This window comes from Acomys minous (genome assembly GCF_964271855.1).
Source record: "Acomys minous genome assembly, chromosome: 6".
NCBI lineage: Eukaryota > Metazoa > Chordata > Mammalia > Rodentia > Muridae > Acomys > Acomys minous.
Window position 1 is genome coordinate 99,109,762 of NC_140487.1, and position 27,441 is coordinate 99,137,202.

Genomic DNA, 27,441 nt, shown 5'->3' on the forward strand with positions numbered 1-27,441 from the left:
GTTCTTGCTTCAGCTAAGAGTTCATTTTGTCCCAATGCCCAGCCCCAAACTTGTAAGCATCGTAGAAGTGGTAGAGGGAACTGGAAGTTCCCAGAGTCCTTTGCTTCTAGGCAGAAGGGCAGGCCCAGGACCCACGTACTGAAATGTCCCTCTCGCCTTTACTGGAAGCCATGAAGCCCGACCAGATAGTTCTTTTTCTTTTCTTTCTTTCTTTCTTTCTTTCTTTTTTTTTTTTTATGTCAACCTATGTGGCCTTGAACTCATGGAGATCTTTGGGTCTCCGCCTTTCTAGTGCTGGGATTAATGGCATACAATACCACACTTGGCTCTGATTGTTTTTCTTTTTTAGTTTTTTTTTTTTTTTGAGACAGGGTTTCTTGCTTTGTAGACCAGGCTGGCCTCGAACTCATAGTGATCCATCTGCCTCTGCCTCTGCCTCCTAAGTGGTGGGATTAAAAGGAGTATAGTACTGCACTGATCTAAGTGTGTGTATGTGTCTGTTATACCTAAAAATGTCCCTACAGTGAATGGATCAGAGCCCAGATCAGCCAGTTCCAACCTCCAGGGCTTCTTAGGCCATCCGGGGTATGCCATTCGGGCCTGGGGCTGGCCAAGGACCAGTCTTCCTCATGTGACTCCTCAGTGGTGACCCCGGACCCCTCTGTCAGCACAGCTCTGGGAAGCCCTGTGCATTCAGTCTGTGCTTGGGGTAGGGGACTGTGAGGGGAGGGGATGAGGCCACAGGCCCCAAGAAGCGGAAAGAAGAGCTGGGAAAGGACCAAAATTTTAGCAGGAAGTAGCCGGGGGAAGTGAGGTCCCCCCATTGCCCCTGGCTGAGCTATGATAACATGAGGGTTCCCTGCCTCTGGAGAGGGGCCTGACCATATGAACAAGGCAATAGAAGCAGGCTGTCAGCCGGGCCCTCAGTGGCAGCCGCAGGCCTTCACCACCATGTTGCGGTGCTTGCGCAGGATGACGTTGTTGCTGCTGTCGTAGTAGAGCACAGAGGTGGCACTCAGTTTGGTGGGAGCACAGCATGCCTTGGGGACGACATCCGGTTTCATCAGGTGCACCTGGCAGGGAGGTGGGAGACGCAGGCAGGGGCATGAACCTGGTGTCCTCCTCAAAGGCCTGCCTAGCAAAGCCCCAGCTCCCATGAGCTTCCTTTCCAGAGGCCCTTTGCTCCTTTCACCAGGCCATGGTCATTCTCTACCAGTGGCTAGAGGAGGTCCCTCCCTGTACATCTGTCCTGCCCACTGACCTCAGAGCATAGTCTAGGCACCTGGCTCTGCAGGCCTGACACATAAGCCTATTGGCATTCTTTTTTTTTTTTTCTAGACAGGGTTTCTCTGTGTAGCCTTGGCTGTTCTAGACTGGCTTTGTAGACCAGGCTGGCCTCAAACTCACAGCGATCTGCCTGCCTCTGCCTCCTGAGTGCTGGGATTAAAGGCGTGCGCCACCACACCTGGCAAGTCCGTAGGGACTCTTACTTAGTTCCTGGTCCACTGTCACATCTACTTCCCAGACACAGACAATCTTGCTGGTCCCTAGCAACTGGACACCGCTATGGTGCCTCTTCTGGGGCCTCACTGCCCCACACTGCTTGGTGCTCTACAACCCCAATAGGTATAGATCTCTCTCTCTCTCTCTCTCTCTCTCTCTCTCTCTGTGTGTGTGTGTGTGTGTGTGTGTGTGTGTGTGTGTGTGTGTGTCACACTCTGCAACATGGCTATGGCTTAGAAATACTCCTGGAGCCGGGCGTGGTGGTGCACACCTTTAATCCCAGCACCTAGGGAGGCAGAGGCAGGCAGATCTCTGTGAGTTTGAGGCCAGCCTGGTCTACAAAGTGAGTCCAGGACAACCAGGGCTACACAGAGAAACCCTGTCTTGAAAAACCAAACAAGGGCCGGGCGTTGTGGTGCACACCTTTAATCCCAGCACAGGGAGGCAGAGGCAGGTGGATCTCTGTGAGTTCGAGGCCAGCCTGGTCTACAAAGTGAGTCCAGGACTGCAAAAGAAAAGAAAAACCAAACCAAACAAAAAAGTGCTCATGGAACCAATGCTTAAGTTCTGGAACTCTGTCCCACTTCCTGTGGCTCAGCCTCATAGCTTCTGAGATGAGGCTGCCTGTGTAGGTGGTAGACAGAGACAGCGTAGGGCTCCCACTGGCTGTTTGACAGTGCCACCACATGAAACGGGTGCTAATCCAGACACCCTTCCCTTAAGTCTCAGCGGGGAACTGTTGTCAGCCTCTATACATTCTCATCCTGAGACTTGGCAGGACCGGCTGCAGTGCAAGCTGCACTCCTCTTAGGGCCCCCACCAGAGGGGAGGCTGGAGGGAATGAAAACCTACCTCCTCCCTCTGTGTGTGTGTGTGTGTGTTATTAGGCTTTCCGGCTCCTGGGAGTGGGGTCCATGTGAAGCACGCTGATGGGTACCCTCTTCCCACAGCCTGTGCACTGCTGTCCAGCTCTGACTAGGCTAGTATGGGGCAGCAGCTTCACTGAGGCCATGGAGGGAGGACAGGCCTCCGGGGTGACATATAGCCAGACTGGGACCTGGGGACAGGGACAGCTGCTCCACATCTCTTCATTTACAAACTCAGGTGACATACTAGGAGATGCTAGCTGTGTGTGTCTGTGGTGGATGGGTGGGGGGAGGCATGGCTGACATGGCTGGGGTCCAGAAGGGGACTTTTTTGAGGTGGGATCCTGGAGAGAGGGCTGTTGATGCCGTAGGACACCTCTTTCTCTCACTTGCCACAGCCCTAGGCTTCATCAGGTGAAGTGAGCGTGGAGAACAGCTTTTCATTCATTCAGCATCCACAAACTGACTCAAAGTATGCATGGGGCGATCTGCACAGTTGATTTTTTTTTTTTTTTTTTTTTTGGAGACAGTGTCTCACTGTATAGTGCTGGATGTCCTGGAACTTGCTATGTAGAACAGACTGGCCTTGAATTCAGAGAACACTACCTGCCTCTGCCTCCTGAGTGCTGGGATTAAAGGTGTACATCACTGAGACATCTGGCTTGACGCTTCTCCTCCTCCTCCTCTTCCTCCTTCTCTTCCTCTTCCTCTTCTTTGCAGGGGATCGAGGCAGATTTCAAGACAGGGTTTCTCTGTGTTACCCTGACTGTCCTGAAACTAGCTCTGTAGACAAGGCTGACCTTGAACTCAGAGATCTACCTGTCTCTGCCTCCCAAGTGCTGGGATTAAAGGAGTGCACCACCACGCCCGGCTGACTTTTTTTTATCTTTCTGCTGCCATCCTGGATGCTCCTGATGCAGAGGCACAAGCCAGGCTCCCTCAATTAGCAGTGAACTGCTTTCCCCTAGAACACATGGTCCTCCTCTTGCTCAAGGTTGCTTGGCTTACGTGCTTACTTACCACAGCCTCCCCAGGGCACAGAGACTGTCCTGTCTGCTGCTGGGCAGGTAGGTCATGAGCACTTACTTAGCCAAGTCATTGTCAACAGGGGAAACAGAGGCCAGAGAAAAATGGGAAGGCGACAAGACCCAGGAGAAGCAGGTGCACCCATCTGGCCAGGAGTGTGCTTGAGGACTAATGATTGCATATCTCCCTGTCGCCCTGGGCCACTCCTCCATGGACAGTGGCTCCAGAAGCCCAGCAAATGCCAGTGGCCATGGTGAAAGGGCTCCTTAGCATCAGCTCAAAGCAGCCCTTTTAAATTCATGATGTTCACCCCAGGGCATCACTTGGCATAGGCTCTTCCTAGATCAACACAAAGCCATGGGACACCAGGATTCCAGGAAGAATGTTCCAGAAGGCGGCTTCAAGGACAAACTCCTGTCAGCTCAGGCTGCAATGTGGCTCTGACTAGAACCTGCTTCCTCGCTGAGAATGGCCCAGAATCTAAGGCTCGCCAGTGCTACCCACTGAGAGAGCAGTCAGGGAAGAGGTGGGGGGTGGTGTGCCAAAAACCACGGCAGGGGCGGGGCTCTGGATAGCTCTCAGTTGGCTGTGTGCCTGTTTAGTGTGCGGGGAGCCACAACATCACACCAAACTTGGCCTAATAATAATAATGGATACTAGTAGCCCCATCACCCTGGACCATAGGCAGCGGGAGCAGAAGTTCAAAGTCATCCTTGGTTGTGTACCGAGACTTAAGGCAGCCTGGGCTGTATGAGGGAAAGGCATCAGGAATGAGCTGAGGGAAGGCCCACCTGCCAGGCAGGATGGATGAGCATACATGCACACCAGGGAGGTCAGGTCCGCCACGTCCATTGGGCGCCTGTGCACTGAGGTCACACAGGCCCCTGTGGGGTGCCCAGCTGTGGCATGTCAACACAGGCCCACGGGGTCCCGCTTATGCACATGTAGCACATGTCTGCTCATGTGTCTGCACATAGACGCTCCTGTGAGCAACAACTCTTTTTTGGGGGTGGGGTGGGGTTCATGACACGGTTTCTCTGTATAGCCTTGGCTGTCCTGGACTCACTCTTTGTAAGCCAGGCTGTCCTCGAACTCTCAAAGGTCCGCCTGCCTCTGCCTCCCGAGCGCTGGGATTAAAGGCGTGCACCACCATGCCTGGCCGAGCAACAACTCTTACGTTCAAGAATCAAACGCTGAAGCCAAGCCTGCCAGTCTGCAGGGAAAGTTCCTCTTTGCTGCTGGTCTTACCACCCCTCCCCCGCCTGTCGCAGCAGGCCACTGTGGTACTGACCAGCGACTGCAAGATGGCATGGTTGGTGGCGTTCATACACGAGTCCAGTGGAAAGGCACACTCCCCCTCGCAGTAATAGGCTGAGTAGCCCTGGGGGGCAATGACCCAGTCCTGTGGGTGGGAAAAGGTGAGTCACATCACTGTCCTCCCATAGACCATCAGCACAGCACCTGTCACAGGGAGACCTGAGGCCCATGTACTTGCACCCCCTCAGCGACCCTCAGTAAGCGAGGCTGGACCCCAGCTCCGTTCTTTACACTTCCCCCTCCTCTGCTGTCTCCTCCACAGCTGCCCGTGTCTCCTGCAGCAGCAGGCAGAGCCCAGAGGCCCTGCCCACCCAGCCTCACTTTCCCTCCTGGATTGCTGGCAGTTCACTGGGCAGAGAGGGCTCAGGCCGCCTCCGTTTTCATGGCTTCTCTTCATAACTAAAGGCACAGCTGCTCCACCCCACACACAGCAGGCTCTACAGGTGGCGTTCAGAGGAGAGGCAGGAATTACCAGCCAGCCAAGGTCCCGGAAGCTGACGTAGAGCTCGTGTCTGCGGCAAACATCTCTGCCTCGGGAACCGTGGCCATCATCTGCAGGGACAAGAAAGTGCACGCTCTATTCAGGGGTCCTGCTCTATAGAGTTGCCATGGGCACTCCCAGTGTGGGGGTGATGTGACAGGCACATTCGCAATGAAGGACAACAGGAAACTAAAGCATTGGGACCACAAGTTCCACTTCCAGATCCCTGCGCGCGCACATGACCCAGCCCAACAGTCCTCAGTGGCTCTCCTGTCACCACAGGGTCTGGCGGTTCAGCAGGATCTCTCACCTTGCTGCCTGGGGGGAGGGGGGCTCCAGACACCCCAGCGAATACCCCAGCAGGACCCTAGGGCGCACCCAGTTTCTGCTTTCCTTTGCAGACTGCAGCCCACCCTCCCTGCCAGGCACACCCCCCAAAATCAAGGGGCTCCCATCAGATCCATTGGAAGGCCAGCACGTTGTAAAGAGGTGTCGGAGGAGGCTCAACCCCACCCTCACCAAAGATCCCTGGGAGTTTGTTGGGGTGCGGAAGCTCGTTAGTTTTCTTTGGCTGCCTCCTCTTCAGTGGCCTCGCTGCCCGAGGGGCCCGCACAGGACTCAGGCTGGCCCTGAAGAAGGTGACCATGAAAGGCTGTCTGGAGTGTGGTGCGTGTTGTCCCAGCAGACCAGCCAGCCCAGGATCCAAGCTGTGACCTGGGGGACAGAGACGGAGATAACAGAGAGGAAGTGGAGGGGCTTGACTTGTGCTTGGTGGTGTGTCACCTGTGAACTCAGTTTCCTCATCTGGAGACGAACTCAAGCACTATGACCAGCAGGTCTGAGGTGACAGGGACCAGGACCTTGGTAGCCACAGGCATCTGCTGGTGATAACCTGACCCAGGCTTGGGAAACATTTGACGCATGTCAAGGGATTTGTCCATTACCTTCTTCCTTAGTCACTCACTGTAACCTCATATTTCATTCTTTTTCTTTCTTTCTTTCTTTTTTCTAGTTTTTCCAGATAGGGCTTCCTCTCTGTAGCCATGGCTGTCTTGGAACTCACTCTAGACCAGGCTGGCTTCAAACTCACAGAGACCCACCTGTCTCTGCCTCTTGAGTGCTAGGATTAAAGTCATGAGCTACCACCACTGGGCCCATATTTAATTATTTTTTGTTTGTTTGGTTTTTGAGACAGAGTTTCTCTGTATAGCCTTGGCTGTTCTGGACTCACTTTGTAGACCAGGCTGGCCTAAAACTCAAAGAGATCCACCTGTCTCTGCCTCCCTGAGTGATTAGATTACAGGTGTGCCCCCCCCACACCCTGCTCATATTTAATTCTTTATGGAAAAAAAAGTCGTAGGCACTCAGAGATGATCAGAGCCCACTGCTGGAGATGCTCAGGTCTGGGGCTTCCTTGGTCCAGTGACCCAACAAACACCTCTGGAGCCTAGAAGGTGTGGCTCATGACACACCAGCTCACGGCAGCCTCTGCAAGGACAGACATATTCTCCCAGTGCCGCAAGCTTGCTGATCCAAGGGTGGACACTCACTGCCCCTCTGATGCCCACACCAAGGCCACAGGCTGAACAGGGACAGAGGTTGGGACAGTCACAAAGCAGAAGGTTCAGTTCACATCATCCCGGTGGCAACTGTGTGTTCACAGCTTCAAGGAAAGGAGGGGCCTCCGAGAGACAGACCGGGGCCTTGCCCACAGGAAAAGTTTCACCCCAGATCCACTGAGGACTGCAGGTGCTCCCACAGCACAGTCAACCCAGGAGAGCAAGGCCTCCGCCAGCTGTGGCTTTGCTGGTGGGCCCTGCCAGTGGGGCCTGTCCTTTCTAACTGCAGAGGCAGTATGTTAAGCTGGTGAGGTGACCCACTTCTGCAAACCCAGCACTCAGCAGGCAAAGCAGGAGGATGAGGTCATTTGAGGTGATTCTACTCTACATAGTTTGAGGTCAGCCTGGGCCATATAAAAAGCCTGTTTCAAAAAACAAAACAAAACAAAAACAACAGCAGCAAAAACAAACAAAGCTTGGCATGGTAGCACACTCCTTTGATCCCATGCCCAGGAGGCAGAAACAGGTGAATCTCTGAATTTAAGGCGAGCCTGGAATACACATGTGACTTCCAGACCAGCCAAAGCTGTCTCAAAAGGAAAAAAAAAAAGCCTTACAATTAAAAATTAAAAATACAAATCAAATCAACCCAAACAAACAAAACCAGGGAAGCAGTGTACCAACCACAGGGCAGGAGAAGGGGTGGGGGTGAGGGTGGGGGAGCCCCCTTCCACCTAAGGAGAAAGGCTAACCATAAACTCCCTTCCTAGCTCCAGAAACTCCATCTTATATCCTGGACTGCTTCTGCCCTGCTGGTTTAACTTCTAACAATCCTTAGCACCGAGAGCACTGAAAACCTTTCCTGTTGTTAGAGTCAGTCTCCTGAATACCACCCACGTGCAGCAGCTCTATTGGGGTGGGTCACCTCCCATCAGGCATCAGGGGCATGACAGGACTCAGAACCATTTCCCTTTGTGCCTGGGTGAGATTCTTTACACCAAAGCCCGGCAATGCTCACTTCATACGTCATTAAACAGCGCCGTTGTTAGCTGACTTCTTGCAAGCACCAATGCGCGCGCGCGCGCACACACACACACACACACACACACACACACACACACACACGCATGCATGCATGTGCACATATAAACTCAGGCAGTTATGTGGCTCAGGGGACAGGGTCTTGCTTAATCTGCTCAAGGCCCGGCTTCCACTGTCATTGCTGGAAGAAATGTAAAAGAGCCCAGAGGGCTCAGGCCACGGCTCACAAGTAGAGCACTTGCCTAGTAAGTATGACGCCCTAGGGACAATCCCCAACACAAAAGCTAATGCAAGACAACACGCTCGTATGTGCATGCACACGCAGGTCTGTTTACTCTACTTGGACTCTACCAGGCTCTTCATTATACACTGAGGTCAGGGCCACGGACTCCTGTGGTGGACAGTCCACTCGAGTCAGCCCTTCAAGCAGCTGGCTCCATCCCAGGAGTCCACCAGCCACTTGAAAGAAAAACTCATCAATCTAACCTTTGACCTATGACTTCTTCTGCCACCAAAAATGTGTGGTAGCCCTGTGAGACTCCATCCCAGGACTGTGGCTGAGAGCTGTGGGGTGAGGGTGGGGGGTGGCAGGTGTACCCCTGGAAAAGACTCAGATGAGTCTGGCAGGAAGCACTTTACTTTAGTTGTGAGATCACAGATTCAGAAGGGCAGACCCCAGGGCTGCCACACTGGGGTCAGGGAGGCAGGCCAGCTGGACTGGCGGAACAGAATGTCAGTGTGGTGTGGGCAACAGGGGGCGCTGCATTTTACACGCCAAGAATCCATGCACGCCATTGGTTAGATCCTACACTCCACCTGCACTAAGCCCCGGCCTCTTCTGACACACACTGGGACTGCTTGTGCACAGTGGGTCTTCACGGTGGAGTAACAGCACCATCTTCCCAGTTTCATCCCACAGGAACATGCCTGCCTGCCTTCTAGGGACAACCAAGCTGCTCCCAGGAAGAAGTTAGGCACAGGCAGGATTCGGGGAAACAAAACTAGGAACAGAAACCAGGGGACCGGGCAGAGAACCCAGAGGGGCAAAGTGGAGTGAACGCCGCTTCCGGCTCGGAACCCACAGCACAGTGGCAGCAGGCGAGCTCTGGGTGGGCATCTTCCTGCCCTCATGGTTGTCTCTGCATTTCATGACTCAATTATGAGGGGCAGCACTGGCATTGAGACCTGCCAGGGGACCCTCTGCAGCCTTGTGTGCGACTGAGACAGAAAATGGGACAGGGGGAAAGTATCCTCAACGGTTTTAGTGGAAGTCTTTAGTTAGGCACAGGACACGCAGGCTCAACTTGGAGTTTTTAATTAAAATCACTTGGCTCTTGAGAAGAGACCATCGAGCAGCAGGAAGCGGGAGGAGCCAGTGGTACAATGGTCACACGCTGCTCAGGATGCCTCCCAGCTCACTAACTCCTTCATAAAGCAGCCCTGGTGAGAAGGGCCAGGGCTCTTCAGTTGTCAGCTTTGATCTGCTGCATGGGCTTGAGGTTGGGGGACACCTTGAAGGAGCAGGCTGTGGTGGCCTTGATGTCGTCCACCGAGGAGCCCTCCCACAGCTCCACCAGCGTCAGCCCCTTCTTGGGGTCCACGTCAAACACGGCCTTCTCGGTGATGATGAGGTCCACGCAGCGCTTGCCGGTCAGCGGCATGCTGCATTTGTCCACGATTTTGGGCTCCTTTGTCTTGGTGCAGTGTTCCATGGTGACCACCACTTTGGTCTTGTCAGCTGACACCAAGTCCATGGCCCCGCCCATGCCCTTCACCTTCTTGCCTGGCACCATCCAGTTGGCCAGGTCGCCATATTTGGAAACTTGCATGGCACCGAGCATGGTCAGTTGGATGTGTCCCCCGCGGATCATGGCAAAAGAGTCATCGCTGGCAAAGAAACAGCCCCCAGGAATCACGGTCACCGTCTGCTTGCCCGCGTTGATGATGTCAGCATCCACCTCATTTTTCGAGGGGAACGGGCCCAAGCCCAGGATCCCGTTCTCACTGTGCAGGTAGACGGTCATCTTGGGGCTGATGTAGTTGCTGGCCAGGACAGGGATCCCGATGCCCAGATTGGCATACATGCCGTCCTCGAACTCGAGAGCTGCGCGCTTGATGATGCGCGTCCTGGGTGTGTCCTGTTGCTTGCTCTTGGCTGCAGGCTTGCTGTCGCGCGTGGTCAGGCGCTCGATGCGCTTCTCGTACTTCGGCCCCTTGATCACGCGGTCCACATAGATGTTGGGGATGTGGATGTCCTCCTGGCGGAAAGAACCCACGTCCACGATCTCCTCCACCTCCACCACCGCTATGTCCGCGGCCTTGCACATGGGCACGTTGAAGTTGCGTGCGCTGCCCCGGAAGATCACGTTGCCCGAGCGGTCGGCCTTCCAGCCCTTGACCAGAGCGAAGTCTGCGCGGATGGCGTGCTCCAGCAGGTAGTGGCGGCCATTGAACTCGCGTACCTCCCGCGGCTGGCTCAGGGTGACCAGGTGGCCGTCAGGCGAGTACCGAATTGGGGCGCCCCCTTCCTGTACCAGCGTGCCGTAGCCCGTGGGCGTGTAGAAGGCGGGCAGGCCCGCGCCACCCGCGCGGATGCGCTCCGCCAGGGTTCCCTGCGGTGTCATCTCCAGGTCCAGCTCGCCTGCCATGTACAAACGCTCGCATAGCGCGTTTTCCCCCAGGTACGAGCACACCACACGCCTGACCTGCTTGGAGGCCAGCAAGATGCCCAGGCCGAAGTCCTCCACGCCTACGTTGCTGCTGACGATCTTCAGGTCCTTCACGCCCGTCGTCTTCAGCGCGCCGATCAGATTCTCGGGGATGCCACAGAGCCCGAAGCCCCCGAGCATGACGGTCGCCCCGTCCTTGATACCTTCCACCGCCTTCACCGGGTCCGTGTAGAAGTGGACGCGCCCGCAGTGGTCGCTAGCAAAGCGGCGGACAAGGCGGTGGGGCAGCGCGGGCCGCGGAAGCGCCCAAGCCAGATGCCTCAGCGCAGCCATCGTCCACGTCCACGGGCTACGGGGCTCCCAGGTGCCAGACAGAAAGGGAAATCCAGGGTACACCCTGTGAGCGCGCCTCATGTTACCTCTGCGATGCGTCATAGAGCAGGGAGGACACTGTCGGAGATCGCCATGGAGCTCACTCTGCTAAGGACACTCTTGGCCATGCCTGCACGCCTGGCCTGTCGCTCAAGAGCCTTGGACAGACACTCCTACCCTTGGTTAATGCTGCTGACAACTGGCAGTGAGTGCTGGGCCCCATTGCACCCAGGAGAGCTCACCCTGTGCCGGGAGGGCGTTTAGGATATCCCCCCACCTTGAAGGGCTGAAGTTAGCCAGATGTTTTAAAGCCACAGTCCCATCTGTCACCCCTGCTGTTAAACTGCTCTGAACTCTCCAAGCACTTTGCCAGATTTCTCTAACTCAGAGTGACATCTGCCATCTCTCTGGCCTTCTCCTTCCAAGTTATCCCTCCAGCCTCTTGCTGGACCCCAGAGAGGCCAGTCTCCTGCCCTGTTGTCCTTTCTGTCCTCACTGCCCAACATAAAGAAAATGTCCCAGAAAACCCCTGTGAGTGAAGCAGTGGGTGCCAACCTCTGTCGCTGAGGAGACTGAGGCTTAGGCATTGACTTCCAACCCTGCCCAGCTGAGACAGCCCAGGCCTGGCTGGGCTGATAAGACCCCTGAGCCTTTCTTCCTCTCAGAGTGAGGCCTGCTGCCCAGAGAGAGGAGCTTTTTTCCTGGAGAGGATCCCAGAGCTGGCTAAGTATGAGGGACAGGAAGGCATTCCTGGCTGGGGCTTCCTCCTGTCCAGGACCTCACCAGTCTGACCAGCAAGTCCTCAAGAAAGGCCAAGCATGCTCCTCCCAGCCCCCCACCGTGAGAGAGCGCTCTGTGTCCTAGCCTGGCAGCCTTTCCTGGAACCACCTCCCCAGACCCCCAGGGCTGCTCCTTGCTCAGTCCTGGAGCCTCACCATCCTCGGTTTCCACATAGAGGCGCAGTCCCAGGTCCTTGTTCTGGTTCAGCAACCAGCGGTCACTGGCTGCCGTGATGTCCAGCACCAGCCAGCCCTCGTCCCCAGACCGGAGCGTCTGAAGATCCAAAAAGAACAAGTCAGACTCCCTGTGGACATGAAAGAACAGTTAACCGAGGGTCGAGGTCAGCACAGCTGCCTGTATCCTGTGCCTGCCCTGGGGACCACTTTCAGAGCCTCTGCCCTGCCTGGCTCTGGGCTGGCCTCCTTTGGTACCACACTTCACTGATTACCAACCCCCGACGGGGTACTGTGCTCATGTGATGATGGGGACACTGGCTCAGTGGCTCAGTGCTGTGGCCATAGCCACAGCCACAGTAGCAGGACAGGGAGTTCCAGGCCAAACCCTTTCCTCATGACTGAGGCTCCTCTCCCAGGAGACTCCTTCTCCTCTCTTGGAAAGGCACCCTCTGGGCAGGACCCTGGCCAGAGCCTAGGCCGTGAGACTAGGAGGCGGGCATCTGGGCAGAGGGAAGGTACCTGCTGGAGCGCTCTTGGACCACCTCGAACACGCTGACATGGAGGGTGGTGTTGAGTGGGTGGGGGCTGGGCTCTTTATATATCCGGAACTCAGCAGCTGTGACAGCCTCCCCATCAGGAATCTGGCTTAGGTCAAAGCGGAATTCCTTCCAGTGTGGCTCCTGGTAGCCCAGAGTACGGTCACGCTCCACTGGAAGGCAAAGTGGGAGTGGGTCATCACCAGGAGCCAGGATGGCTTGTGCTCAGAGTAGGAGCCCAGGTGGCCTGGGTGTGGCCAGGTCCCACCTACACACACACACACACACACACACACACACACACACAAGCTTCTTCTGGTCTGCCCTGGGTGCACATCTGGCTCCAGAAAGTGGAGTAGTGGGAAACACAGCAAGTGCTCAGCAGGCCCAGGACCCGCGGATGAATCACAGTGCCTCCCAGAGCTTAGGCCAGCGGCCGGATGGACACAGGTCCCAAGGCAGAAAAATCACAGTTGGGGGGGGGGGAAACCCTGTGGACAGGGACATAATTGGATGAATTTCAGTGGGACAGAGGACTCCCAGAGCCTGCCCTGGATCTGACAGCTGAGCTGGGCTGTTGGGGCTGTGTTTACCTCCCCTCAGTGTCCTGGGAGAGGCTGAGCAGAGGGCAGCCATGTCACAAGGTCAGCAGGGGAAGGGACCTTAGGGGAATGAGGGACACCCAGTGCCAGCAACTAGAGGACACAGGGAAGGAGACAGGTGGAAAGCAAGTGGAAAAGGTGACACCTGACGGGATGAACAAGAAGGTGTCCTGGCAGTGCCCAGGCAATACTCTAGGTGCAGGGGAGTTGTCTGTAGACCCAGACTGTGGAGTGTAGCAGCGGCTTTGGCTGGAATCTGTGGCTGGGAGCAAGGCTGTGCTAGTGGGAGCCATATGGCCTAAGGGACCCCTGCAGGGTCTGCTCGAAGTGAGGGTAATGGCAGTCTAAGGTGACAGCTGAGGAAGAGCTTGGGCTGGAAGCTGGCCTTGCTCCCTATGGCAAAGGCCAAGGCTTTAGGGCATGTGCCCAGCTGCACGGATGTGCCAGGATGGGATATTTAGGGTGGCCTCCCTTCAGCCTCTTGTCACTTTCAAATGCCAGAAATCTGTGTTTCCGGAAAGAAGGGGTGGGGAGCCGCCCAGCACCTTCCTCAAAACCCAACAGAGATTTTAATTATATGTTTTAGTCTTTAAAAAAAAAAAACCCTGTGCGGCTATGGGCTCAGTGACCACAAGCACGGTTTAAAAAAGCGCTAGGCAGAGCGGATGTGAGGAACACTTCCTGTCCTCTCCCTAGAGTCCTAGCCCAGTGATGGATAGAATACAGATGTGTTGGGCAGAAGAAGGGACAGGCACATCTGGGCAGAAGCAGGTGGAACGAGACGGGAGGGACAGTGCCCCACAGTGCCTAAGGATGCTGGGCATGCAGCACATTCCCACTCAAAAGTCAAGAGGTGGCATGTGACGGGCAGGTGTTTGTCCCTCACGTAGGCAGACGGCATCAAGGGCGGGCTCTGAACCTTGACTTAGTGCCTTTTCCTTCTGTGAATACCTATCCTGATAGGTCCTCCCTCCTATACAGTACACACCCTCAATGTTGGTGACAATTTCAGTGGGCCCAGCAGCTGCACAGGTACCTCTGCTGCCATGACTGTGCAACAGACACTGATGTGCGGGATAAGGCTGGTTCAGGCAGCTGCCCGTAACAAGAGTGTGGGCATATTCGGTCCCTCAGGTACATCTTCCTCCCTACCTCTTTTAGGAAACAGTGGGGGCACACCAGTGCATCCTGGGAGCTTTATCTGAGGACTGACTGAGCTCTGTGGCCACCCTCCCTTAATGATACGTGTGGCCTCCGCAGGGTGTCTTGAAATACTCTCGGGTTGAACTGGCCTCCACGCCCGCCCAGACTTCTGTGCAATGGGGTCTGTGAAAGCAAGAGCCAGGGGTTCCAGCGCAGGAAACTCTGCCTTGGTTGTTCCAGACCAGCAGGAGAACCAAGAAGTTTCTAGGAAAATGGGTGTGATTTTCCTCTGCAGTGGATCAAAGGTCCACACATCACGCCACAACAGATGTCGCTGCTGGAGGTGGCTCAAGGGAGTGCCCTGTCCCTTTTCAGAATGGTGGATGTAACGTATGTACCCACTGGGGTTTGCAAAGTGGAGGGTTCCGCAGAGCAGTCTCTGGGGCCTTTGTTTTCCCTGTGGGGTTTCTTTTTTTTTTTTTCCTGTGGGGTTTCTTGAACAGCTGTCTCTGCTTTAGTAATAGAGGGGGACACCAAGAAGTGTAGGTCTTGATCCCTGCCATGACCTTGGCAGCTCCCAGGGTCACCCTCTGTGTGAGCATAGCATTTGTACCTGAGCAGGTGGGTGTCCTCTCCATGCAGGGCCACAGACGTGCGGGAGCTGCGGGACAAGTGACAGCCACCTGAGTTCTACACCCTCAACTTTCCCCGTGTAACAACGTTCAGAGAGCTCAATCAGGGGAGTGTGCCTGACGTGCAATGCCACAGAAGGGCAGAGAGACATTCGACTTTGCCTTTGTTCCTTCCTTCCTTCCTTTCCTTCCTTCCTTCCTGTCTGTCTGTCTTTCTGTCTTTTGCTTTCCTGTCTTTTTTGAGATAGGGTCTTACTGTGTAGCTCTGGGTGTCCTGGACCTAGCTATGTAGACCAGGCTGGCCTTGAACTCACAGAGATCTTCCTGCCCCTGCCACCTTAGTACTGAGATCCAAGGTGTGCACCACAACTCCCAGCTCAGTTTCATTTTTCTAAACGAAAGTATAGAACAAAGTGTGTCGTGAAAATCTATGTCAGCCCAAAGGCATACAGAAGGCTTCAAGGTGGCTCCTTTGCACCCGCCTGATGCTGGACAATGCACTGGGATCAGTGTCTGAGGCTTTGTAACGAGCCTCAAAATGAAGCCAGAAGAACATCATAACAACGTTTCCCTTCCCACGAATACCCAGCCTCACCTTCCCATAAATTAGGGTCTGGAATCTCCCAAAGATGCCGAGACTCCTAGAGGCAGCCCCTCAACAATGTTCTGGCTGGGGCAGAGCACTGTGCAGCATTTAGATGTTTCCATGCATATGGGCATGGGACCCAGGAATCCTAGCTCTGGGCAGGAGCTCCTTCCATCACAGCAGCCTAAAGGAAGACGGATGCCCAGGGAGCAGGGGCTGGGGGGTTAAATAAAAGCTGCTGAGCTTCCCGGCCACTAGTTGTAGAGTCCCCCGAGAGGATTTGGGAAACGGCATGGCCTGGCAGATGTGGTTTCTTGGGTTTTCCCAGTGGAAATCCTGTTGCTGGCTGCGATGCTGGCAAAACTCGGTCCCTGGTAGATTCAGATAGACTGGGGGGCACACTGCCGATTTCCTGGTGACTGTCCTGCATCCTGACCATGTAAGATATGCTCTGCTAGGCATTCTCTGAGGTGACTGGTGTCTGGAGCAAGGTCTCCTAGTAGAACATCTCTCTTTGCAATTAATAATGGGTAATTGGAGGGGGAGGTGTCCCAGAATCTCGCCTTGTGGGGTACGTAGGGGAAGGTGATGGACGTTTTCTTCTCACGGTTCTGACAGCTCCATAAAAACCCTTCAATTTCGCTGGCAAACCGGCTCAGAGGTTAAAAGCTCTTGCAGAGAGCCTGGGTACAGTTCCCAGCAGCACTGGTCAGCTCACAAGCGCCCGTAACTTCAGTTCCCATGAATGTGATACCCTCTTCTGACCAGTAGGCTGCAGGGCTCTGCCTGTCTCTGCCTCCCAGTGTTGGGGTTATAGCATCTTACCCCAGAGTGCATTGGGGTTATAGCATCTTACCCCTGAGTGCATTGGGGTGTTGAACGGGAACAGAGACAGGACAAGGGGTTGGAAAAGCAAGTCAGACTACTTGCAAGATCCTTGCTTTACACATTTCATGAAGATTTCACTAAATATGAAGCAAAACCCAATTTAAATACAAGAATAGAGAGCACACCTAGCCAAATTCAAAGCATAGTATTTGAACTAATTGTATATATTGAGTTTGTGGCTTAGTTACAGTGAGAAAAAAAAAACTTGATTAAAAACATCAGAACAATTTGACTATACATTTTTGTTTGTTTGCTTTTCGAGACAATTTGACTATACTTTTTTTTTTTTCCTGAGACAGGGTTTCTCGCTGTGTAGCCCTAGCTGTCCTGAACTCACTTTGTAGACCATGCTGGCCTCGAACTCACAGCGATCCACCTGCCTCTGTCTCCCGAGTGCTGGGATTAGAGGCGTGCGCCACCACACCCGGCTTGACTACACATTCCTAGGGAAGGAGTGCAAGAACAAAACAAAGGGGGCTGGAGAGATGGCTCAGCGGTTAGAGCACTCGCTGCTTTTGCAGAGGATCGACGTTTAGCTCCTAGCACCCCGATTGCAGCTAACAGCTGTCTGTAACTCCAGTTTTAGAGAGTCCAGTGCCCTCTTCTGGCCTCTCTGGGCACTGTGTGTACACGGTGGGCAGTCATACACGCAGGCAAAATATGAAAGCATTTTTTAAAAGAGTACTCAGAAGCCAACATTGAAAGGGCTTCACAGCAGCCAGAGGGACAAAACAAAAACAATAAGCCAGGCAGCGAGAAGGGCTTCTAACCTCAGCTCTGGAGAGGCAGAGACAGGCAGATCCCCCAGGTTCACTTGGCCAACCAACCAGCCTGGCTTCGTCAGTGAATTCCAGGCTAGGGAGAGGCTCTGTCGGAAAAAAGGAGCAATGTGTGACCTCTAAACACACAGGAGCACACGCGCATACATGCGCGCACGCACACATACACGCAGTGCAAACCATATGTTAACACACAGCAGATAAGCAGCTCAGACGTTGCTTGCCTCTCACAGGTGTCTATGCTTACCACTGCTGGGCATTCTTTGCTGTAAGCGTCATTCTTTGCATTCTAGGCTCTTAAGAGGCATCCATGGCCTCCTATCAGATGCTCACACAGACCCCTTCCCAAGCTGCAATGACTGACAATGACTAGATATTGCCCGAGATCCTCGGGGAGGCAAAATTGCTCCTGCTGAGAACCACTGTCTATAGGTGACCCTAGTAACCCACATGCCATTTTAAATCTTGGTGAGCCATGACTGTAGAAAAGGAACTAGATGAAAAACAAACAAACAAAAACCCAAAACCAAACCAAACCCAAAAAATAAAAAAACAAAACAAAACAAAAAACCAGAAAAAGAACTAGACCAATGAGATGGCTTTATCCACAAATCTAATGATCCCAGAACCCACAGTGGAAGGAGAGAACTGCCAAAAGTTGTCCCCTGACCTCCACATGTGCACTGTGACAGGTGTTTACTTGCACTCACATACACGTAAAAAGGTTGTTTTGGAGGGGGAGGGGTGTTTCAAGACAGGGTTTCTTTGTGTTGCCGTGGCTGTCCTGGACTCATTTTGTAGACCAGGCTGGCCTTGAACTCACAGCAATCTGCCTGCCTCTACCTCCCAAGTGCTGGGATTAAAGGCGTGTGCCACCGCACCCCGCTCACATAAAAAGATTTTTAATATTTCAAAAAGATCTGTTTATTTTTAATTATGTGCAGGTGTCTGTGTGGGAGTATGTGCACATGAGTGCAGGTACCCTTGAATGCCACAAGAGGGCATCAGATCCCCTAGAGCTGGGCAGTTGTGATCCACCCAACCTGAGTATTGGGAATAGAACTCAGGTTTCTACAGGAGCGGCACAAGCTCTTAACCGCTGAGACACCCCTCCAGCCCCAATAATAAATAAAAAATTTAAATGAAAAACAAACAACAACAACAAGCATTCAGAGAGGTGAAGGAAGAGAGCTGACCTAACAGAGAAACCCTGAAAAACACAGGGCCTGTGCGTATGAACCCTAAAGAAACTGGCTTGGCTGGAACTCAGTGGCAGGGGCTGAGGTACACAAGAGGACCACAAAACAACAGGAAAGGCCAGGCTTTTCACTGGACACTCCGTTCCTTACCTCAAATAACTCAGCACAGGGATCCCAGCCACCCTGCGACCTAGAAAGAATTATGTTGTTTAACTGTTGATGATTCCGTGACAGTGTGTGGCACTCAGGGGCAAGCCTGCTGCCATCTGCGAGCTATGTATGTCTAGAGTTTCTAGCTGTGGGATCTGAGGAGGGGCTCAGTGTGAACTCACAATCATGAAGACTGGTGTGCAGGTCCCCACAATCCACATGAAGGCTGGGCAGGCTTCTTGCCATCCCAGCACTCGTGAGGCAGAGAAAAGATGCTCAGAGCAGGGTGGCTAGCTAGACTAGCCGGAATTAGCATGTTCTCGGCCCAGGGAGAGACCCTGTTAATATGTAAGGTAGACAGTGATCAATGAACATACCCGATGTCAACTTCAGGCCTACACAAGCCACGCACGCATGCTCGCATGCCACGCACGCACACGCCAAAGAAGAAAATCAAGTTTCCAGCAAGGACTCTGGACAGGCAGCTCCACAACGCTGAGAGACAGGGGTGGGGCAGGGGCTCGGGCTTGGAGGTGGGCATTCTGCCCTCAGCAAAGCTATAAACAGGGACGCTGAGTTTACCATCTGAGCTGCCTGAGGCTTTGAGAAAACAACTCTAGAACCCTTGGCCTCCTTCTCCAGCCCCTGATAAAACCAGCTCCAGATGCCATGCTTTCAGAAAAGGCCCACTGTGGGCAGGAGGCGGCTTCCCTGACCACAGCAGTGTCCACATCCTGCTAGCCTACATCTGGGTTGCTGTGCCCAGCCAGCCAGACTACACCTCCACACGCCAAGCCCTGCGTCGATCAGCAGGACACTCACAAAACGGCCTTTCCCCCGCCCCTCCTAGACAAAGTTAGATTCACTCAGACAACCTAAATTTGTCCTGCTTCTGACCAGAAGTACCACCTCAAAAGTCACCCCTCTCCTCTGTTCCCAGTGGCTGGCAGGAGAAAGGGGTCTTCTGGCCAGGATGAAGCAGCCTGCCCCACCCCTTCACGGCCCCTCAGGGCCCATGTCCTGGGCTTTCCCCTAAGCTGTCAAGCCACCATAGCCTCCTGTGCCTTCTGCCTGAGACCCCCACCCCAACCCCCATGCCAGCCTCTTCTTTGTTTTTGATTTTTTTTTTCCCGAGACAAGGTTTCTCTGTGTAGCCTTGGCTGTCCTGGACTTGCTTTGTAGACCAGGCTGCCCTCAAACTCATAGAGATCTGCCTGCCTCTGCCTCCCGAGTGCTGGGATTAAAGGCGTGTGCCACCACACCCGGCTGCCAGTCTCTTCTTGAGCTTGTTTTCCTAGGTTGCTCTCTCCTGCCTGACACTCTTTCCCCTCAATCCAGCTGAAGAGTATCCTCAACTTCCTCCAGCTCCTTACACAGCAGGCCGTGGGTCTGCCCCGTCCCCTTGTGTCAGTGGGTTCTGTCCTGGCTTAGCTGCCTCTCTAGACGGTGAGCTCTTTGGGGCAGTAGCTGACCGTGTCTGGTGGGTGGATGGCCTGCAGCCACCTGCTCATCAAGGCCCTGTGTTTTGAGGGACAGAGGATGAGCTTAGGCTCAGTGCCCATCACTCACAGCTCCCAGGCCTAGGGTGCTGCTGCTGGTCTGTACGACCACGCTAGACACTGTGATGTCTGTGCTGGTCGTGAGATTTGCTTCCTTTTCTGATGTGGGTGGGGCACCCTTGAGGGTGAGCACAGGCTCCCCGGGTCCTGAGGAAGAGAGGCTGGGCCTGACAGCCCTGTGCTGGTGGCAAAGGCTGAGGAGTCCACCCTGGGCTCCTGCAGGACCTCAGAGGAGGGTGGGGCCCTGGGGTTGGTGACCTGTGCATTCTTCACCTGAAGGAATTTCTCCCACCAGGACATCAGCACTGTGGTGAGGCCAAGGCTGATCCTGAGGTATTTTCAGCCGAGTCTCCGCACTGGCTTTCTTCACAGGCCGTTTCCATAAACGGCTCTGCACACATAATTACCAGCCCAGTCCTCAGCTGGCTCCAGACCCCAAATTAAAAGGGAACACCCGCACAGGCAACCACATCAAGCCTGCCGAGGTAAAAAATAATTCCCAGGAGATGTGAGCAAGGGTGCGATTCCTCCAGAAGAAACTCAAGGAAGAAGGGAACGGTGGGAATGTTCCAGAAAGATGTGGTCATGATGACACACCCCGGCTTGCCTCCCTATCCCATGAGTCACTCTTGGAGAGACCCCTCCATCAATGGGCAGGGTGTGGGCACGGTTTGAGTCAGAACTGGAAAGGTCTTCAGGGTTGGGTTCAGAGACAGGGAAACTGAGGCCCAAAGGGGTTCTGGCTGAGGTCACACACGCACTCGAGTCCCATTCAAAATGGACTTTCAGACTCAGCCATGTGAACCGAGTGGCTCTGGGAGTTCAACAGGTGGCATATGGGATGGAGGTGACTCTCAACATGTTTTTTTTTCCCCACAAGAACCCTAGAATACTGAAGTCACCTTCCTCCCGCTGGGTCTCAGGAACCCGGGGTGTCAGGAGGTGCTCAGATGTGCTCAGTGCTGGCGCCATACAGATGGGGGTGGCTGGCGTCCGTGCCACCTGGTGCAGCTCCTCGTGCTCCCTGACTCCTGCTGGGCTGTCTCCTTCCCCTCTTGCCAGTCTGTCCAGTGCGCCCACCTGCACGCAGCAAGCAGCTGGGGCACGGGGCACATGGTGGGGCGAGGGCCAGGGAGAATCCCATATGAGCCATTTCTAGATTGTTTTCCAAGGACAAGGAGAAAGAAGGCTAACTTTGACCTCCCCCAAGTCAGGCAGAGAAAGCCATGCACCCTAGGAGATGTACCATATGGGCTGGGGGTGCAGCATGACAGAGCTTGCCTGTCAAGGATGGTCAGGTGTCTGAGCATCTTGCCCACCTCTTTTAAAGCAGGAGTAGAGTTTATCTAAAAACGGATGTGGGTGTGGGTGAAGGTCAGTGGTAGGAGCACTCACTTAGGAAGGAAAAGTCCCAATTCTGATGCCCAGGGCATGCCCGTGTATGGAAACACACACACATACAAACACGCGCACACACGCGTGCGCACACACAGCAGCAGTGGGTAAGAATGAGGAAATGTTTTTTAGCACTGGGGCTTGAACTCAGGGCCTAACACACTAGGCAAGCACTCTACCCCTGAGCTACATTTTCTGTCTCTTTCCTTTTAAGAAATGATTTTTACTTGGGTGTGGTGATATACACCTGTAATCCCAGCACTCAGGGAGGCAGAGGCAGGTGGATCTCTGTGAGTTGGAGGCCAGCTTGGTCTACAAACCGAACCTAGGGTAGCCAAGGCTACAAAGAGAAACCCTGTATCAAAAAAGAAGAAAGAAAGAAAGAAAGAAAGAAAGAAAGAAAGAAAGAAAGAAAGAAAGAAAGAAAGAAAGAGCTGGAGAGATGGCTCAGAGGTTAAGAGCACTGTCTGATCTTCCAGAGGTCCTGAGTTCAATTCCCAGCAACCACATGGTGGCTCACAACCTTCTGTAATGTGATCTGATGCCCTCTTCTGGCCTGCAGGTGTACATGCAGGCAGATAAATAAATATTTTTTAAAAATTAAAAAAAGAAATAATTTTATACTTTTAATTGTATGTATGCATGTCTGCTTGTATGTAGGTATGTGCACTTGAGCGCAGGTGCTCATAGAGGCCAACGGTATTAGAACTCCCTAGAACTACAGTAACAGGGCTTGTGAGCCATTTAACGTGGGTGCTGAGAACCAAATCGGGTCCTCTAGGAGAGCAGCAAGCTTTTTTGAACCCTAAGCCACCTCTACAGCTCTGATTTTCTTTCTTTCTTTCTTTTTTTTTTCAAGACAGGGTTTCTCTGTGTAGCCTTGGCTGTCCTGAACTGACTGTGTAGATCAGGCTGGCCTTCAGCTCACAGAGATCCACCTGCCTCTGCCTCCTGGGTGCTGGGATAAAAGGTGTGTGCTACCATGCCAGGCCTCTGACACACACACACACACACACACACACACACACACACACACACACACACTTTCATTCTCTCTCTCCCTCTCTCTCTCCCTCCCTCCCTCCCTTCCCTCCACCCCCCCCCCTCCAGGGTCTCACTGGGTTTCCCAGGCTGGCTTTGAACTCCCAAAATGTAAAGAACCACATATCTATCATGAATAAGACTGAATGCACGCAGGTCACTCTGTAGGGCCCCTTCATGGAACGCAGGAGCTGAGAACGACAGAAGCGAGAATGCGGATGACTCTTAGAGAAATGCGTTGCGTGAGAGTTTTAACAGGTGACACACTGGGGTGGCCACGCGCTGCATGACCCCACGTCTATGAAGCTCAGCAGCAGTCTGGAGGAGCCTTTAGAGATAGGAATCACAAAGCACATTTCCCAAGGGAACTAAGTCATTATCTCATGGCGAAAGGTCTGACTTGTATGCAATGAGCACGTGAACGTATGCGGGTTGGCAGCTGTACGGAGGGCATAAGCACAGGATGCCGACCGACTGCTGTGTGGCCTCGGGAGTGTCCCAGCCTTCTCTGAGCCTCACTCTCCTGCCGCAGTACTCGAGAATGCAAATGCGCGAACAGATCTGGGGGGCTGAGCACGTGGCCAGCCTGGTTATCATCTGACTCAGCCCTGGCAGCCCCTCAAGAAAAGCATCTCCATTTCCCAGAGGGGAAACTGAGGCTCATAGTCCGGGCCAGGATAGGCCAGATCACAGTGAGAGTAGGCATGGAAACCGGATGGGGAGTCTCTCTGTGTGAGCCCCAGGTCAGAAGTCCCTTGACGCAGCCCTTCTCAGGTCCTCTGGTGTCTGTTATCCCTGACAACCGCCCTCATGGCGCATGTACGTGTTCTCTGTCTCTCCTACGTGAAGGTCGCCTTCGAAAGGACACAGGCAGTGTGACATGCCCTGCCACCGGAACCAGGAGCCAGGCCTCATGACACACAGTAGGTACCGCATGACTGCTTGTGGGAGGAGAGGATGAGTGAGTGAGTGAGTGAGGAAAATGAAGGAACGCCTTGGGAAAGAGTCAAAGGAAGTGACCCTGAGGCCAGTGGTGAGCAAGTATCACTGTTCACAGGGCTGCCAGGGCCAGAGCAGGACCACGGCCATGTCTCTAATGCCCACAGTCTCATTCCCTCAGATCCGGCCACCACGGTTCGTTGCTGCCCCTGCCCTTGGGCATTTGAGACCTTGGGAACAAAAGCTCCTGGGCTGGGAAAGGGGCTGACGCAAGCGCACATGGCTCCATTGTGATCCTGCTTGGACTCTGCCTGTTAGTGTAGTTTGTGCCTCAGTTTCCCTCTCCAGAACAGAGCCACCTGCCTGTCCACTGACATGAGCACATCTGGTCCTTCTAATCTCCTTCTGCCCTTGGGAAGGACTGGAGGGCCTGAGGCCACCCAGCGCAGGGACAGGGCAGTGAGAGCAAGCGGGTGCCTCTAAAACGGAGCCAAAGACCAGGGCTGGGACACATCTCGTGTCTCAGATACCATCACTGCAGACACCGGCAAGAAACAGGACCACAGCAGGGAGGACACATGGCGGAGACAAGCAGGGACTAAGGGCAGATCCGGGAGGGGACAAGAGTCTGGGTCTGGTGCTGAGAGTACCAGCTTAGCTCAGTGTTCTCCATTCTCTGAGCACAGGGACACCAGGGACAGGGGTCTGCTGTCACATCTGCTCCACAGGGTCACAGCCATTGAAGTCACTGGGCTGCTGTTGCTTCACGTGGGGTCCTGACCTTCAGGCTCAGCCTGTGTGCGACACACGGGGCCGGTAATCACCAGGTAAGCAATTAGTCTAAGATAGGCATAGTAGTGCAAACCTTTAATCCCAGCACTCAGGAGGCAGAGCCAAGTGGATCTCTGAGTTCGAGGCTAGCCTGGTCTGCAGAATGAGTTCCAGGACGGACAAGGTTACACAGAGGAACCTGTCTTTGGGCGGGGGAGGGATCAATTTCTAGGTTTCAGTGTGCGCAAGACACAGACACACGGGGCTAATTTATCTTTCTTTCCTCCTTCCCTTCTCTCCATCTCTCCTCTCTCCTCTCCCATCCTTTTTCTTTCAACAGGGTCTGTTGTTACTCTGGCTGCCTTTAAAAATATGATGTAGCCCAGGCTGGCCTTGAAGATGTGGCAATCCTCCTGCCTCAGCCTCCTGAGTGTTAGGGTTACATTCAGGCTGCAGCTGGAAGGGCTGAGAGTCAGAAGTGGCCTAGCTCCAGTTCACACTGGGAGTCAGAAGTGGCCTAGCTCCAGTTCACACTGGGAGTCAGAAGTGGCCTAGCTCCAGTTCACACTGGGAGTTAGAAGTGGCCTAGCTCCAGTTCACACTGGGAGTCAGAAGTGGCCTAGCTCCAGTTCATACTGGGGAGTCAATAGTGTCCAGGCCTCCAGTTCACACTCTGAAGGGAGTGAGGCTGCTTTTCTGCTCCTGCTCATCTGTCAGTCAGTCATGTAGCCTTGAGAACAGGCCATAGGAGTCCCATTTATTTATTCATCTGTTTTCAGACGGCCTCACTATGTAGCCGTAGCAGGCCTGGAACTCACAGAGAAAGAGAGATCCACCTGCCTCTGCCTCCTCAGTGCTATAATTAAAGGTGTGTGTCACCACGCCAGGGCAAGAGTCCCATTTAAAAGGACAGATGTTTGGCTCAGAGACAACAAAGAACTTCCCACACACAGGAGCAGCGGGCAGCAGGCAGCCCTGATCTATTTACAGCAACAGTTTCCCACCAAAGCCCTTCATGTTTTGACCAGAGGATGGGGGCGGGGTGCAGAACACGGGCTGGGTGGTGATTCACCCTGATCAACAGCTCCTCTGGGGACACTGTTGGACAACTCTACCCTTAGTTCTTAGTCCTAAGCCCCGGGTCAGCCTGTCCTAAGGATGGAAAGGCAGTTACAGTGCCACATGTGGTCTGTCCTCAGTCCCCACCCTGCCCGCTGGCTGTAGTCCGTCGTGGTCCTGTGCTTTTGGTCCTAAATAGCTGCCTTCCCGCTGTCTTCTGCTCTACCTGGGACACCACCAGCTGTGGGTCGGGAGCAGAGGCTTGAGTGCCCTCCCTTCTTGCCTTCAGGTAGGAAAACAAGCGGCCGAGGACTCCGCACACCCTGCTGTCCGATCTCCTGTATTCTTCTGCCCCTATCCTATCAAGAGCTGTCCTCTGCAGCATGGCATGATGGTGTACTCCTTTGATCCCAGCACTTGGGAGGCAGATAACTGTGAGTTCGAGGCCAGCCTGGTCTACAAAGTGAGTCCAGGGCAGCCAAGGCTACACAGAGAAATCTTATTTCGGGGGGGGGGGGGGAACTGTCCTTATTTTGGAGGGAACATCACCAACCCGAGCACTGGATGTAGAGCTAGGCAATCCAAGTGTCTCCTGGGCTATTTCAGGGCAGTCACTGACTGTGTGTCCCTGCTCTCCCCTGGGCAATGCGAGAGTGGAGAAGCCTCCCTGCTCTCAGCTCAAGGCCTGGTATTCAGACCTGCCGAGACCCCACCAAGACCAGCAAAGCAGGCAGGGAATCTGACCAACAGCGGTGAAATCCTCTGGAAAAGTTCCTTCCAGCTTAGTAGGAGTTGGGGCTAAGAGCGCCTGTTGCTCGTGACTTCCTATAGTTTTTGACTCCAGTCCTGGAGGACCTGACACCCTCTTCTGCCCTCATGAGGCATGACATGCACTGGGTCCACATATCATACATGCAGGAAAAAAAAATCTCATATACACAAAAGACAAATAAAAACATAATTTTAAAGGTGGGGGAATGTAGCTAGAGAGATAGATGGCTCAGGAGTTAAGAGCACTGGCTACCCTTCCAGAGAGGCTGGATTTGATTTTTTTTTTCTAGCACTCACATGGCTGCTGGTGACTGTAACTTCAGTTTTGGGGCATCTGATGCTATTTTCTAGCCTCTGCCAGCACCAGGCATGAAGGTGGGTACATGGACACATACGCAGGCAAAACATACACATAAGTTAAAAAAAAAAAAACTAGTAGGAGAAAGTGGTCCTGAGGTCAAGAGATCCCTGGAGAAAAGAGGAGCCCTACTTGGGGAGAATGGACTCACAGCTGCCCCTTGGGTCATTCTCTGGCCTGAACACTTTCCAAGCCAGGCCAAGGTCCAAGCGCTGGGGCCCAGGCCCACAAGACTACAGTCATGGTCTGAGTCTGTCCACTCCACCTCCTGACAGTGCACCCCACCCACCCACTTCCTGCTGCCCAGAAAGAGCCTGCTGTCAGGGCGTGAGGGTCAGCTCTGGTCACTTTGATGATATGACCACAGGTTTCCACACTGAACTTTGTCCCTCTCTTCAGGGCTGCGGTTATCACAATGACAGCATCACAGCCTCTGTTTACTCATCAGTCTCGCCAGGACTGACTTTTCCGGTGCCACCTAGGGGACCTGGGCATCACCAGATTCCCACTCTTGGGCGCCATGGTGGGCAAAAACCCTGGAGGCCAGACTTACTCCGCAAGTAAGGCTACCGCACCCCTCCATCCTCTCTGCACTCACCCATGTTGACGAAGCTCATGACCAGGTCCGCGCGGCCCAAGTGAGGCTGCTGTTGCCCGCCGTCGTCGTCACCGGCCATGGCGTGGTACAGGTCCAGCATGAAGAGGGGCGCGGACGCTGGCTGCCGGGACGCGGCGGGTGGCGCACGGGGTCGGGGCCGCCCCGGCAGCCCAAGCACCGCCAGGATCTCGCGCTGCATGTCGCGGCGCTCGCGCGCTCCCAGGTGACGCTGGGGACAGGTGTGCGGAGGACGCGGGCCATGGCCGCCGCTCAGCGCGCACAGAGCCAGACCCAGTAGCCAGAGCGGCCCGGGACGCATGGCCATCTCGGACTCTCAGCGGACGCGCATACACCTGCGGTCGGCCGGGCCCGGGTGCGACGCCCTGACGGCGAGGACCCGACGCCTCAGCGGATCCTCTGAGCTCGCACCGGTAGCGGGCAGCTCGGCAGCGACTGCGCACCACGCCCTCGGCAGGCCGTCGGGCGCCCGTAGGTCCCTCAGAGCAACGTGGGATCCCCACGGCGCCGTCCCGCGAGTGTCCGAAGCAGGACCCGCAGTAGCGGCTCACAACCAGGAGCGCTTCCTAGGCTCCACCCATGTCCGGACCAACCAATGGCAGCTTGGGGGGCGGGCCTGAGCGCAGA

At 54.3% G+C, this 27,441-nt stretch overlaps 2 protein-coding genes across 2 annotated transcripts; both read right to left on the bottom strand.

The window, feature by feature from the left end:
- Window positions 1–189: 189 nt before the first annotated feature.
- BMP8A (bone morphogenetic protein 8a) lies at window positions 190–27,441 on the bottom strand. Its single transcript, XM_084787132.1, has 7 exons — window positions 26,797–27,441; window positions 12,310–12,499; window positions 11,770–11,918; window positions 5,713–5,907; window positions 5,185–5,264; window positions 4,687–4,797; window positions 190–1,073 (listed from the first exon to the last, which is right to left on the bottom strand). Exons 1-7 carry the CDS (start codon window positions 27,119–27,121, stop codon window positions 924–926), a joined length of 1,200 nt encoding a protein of 399 aa, XP_084643258.1. The 5' UTR covers window positions 27,122–27,441; the 3' UTR covers window positions 190–923.
- On the bottom strand, window positions 9,073–11,688 carry LOC311600437 (succinyl-CoA:3-ketoacid coenzyme A transferase 2A, mitochondrial-like). The gene has a single exon (XM_084787131.1). The coding sequence runs from the start codon at window positions 10,895–10,897 to the stop codon at window positions 9,257–9,259; it is 1,641 nt and encodes a 546-aa protein (XP_084643257.1). The 5' UTR covers window positions 10,898–11,688; the 3' UTR covers window positions 9,073–9,256.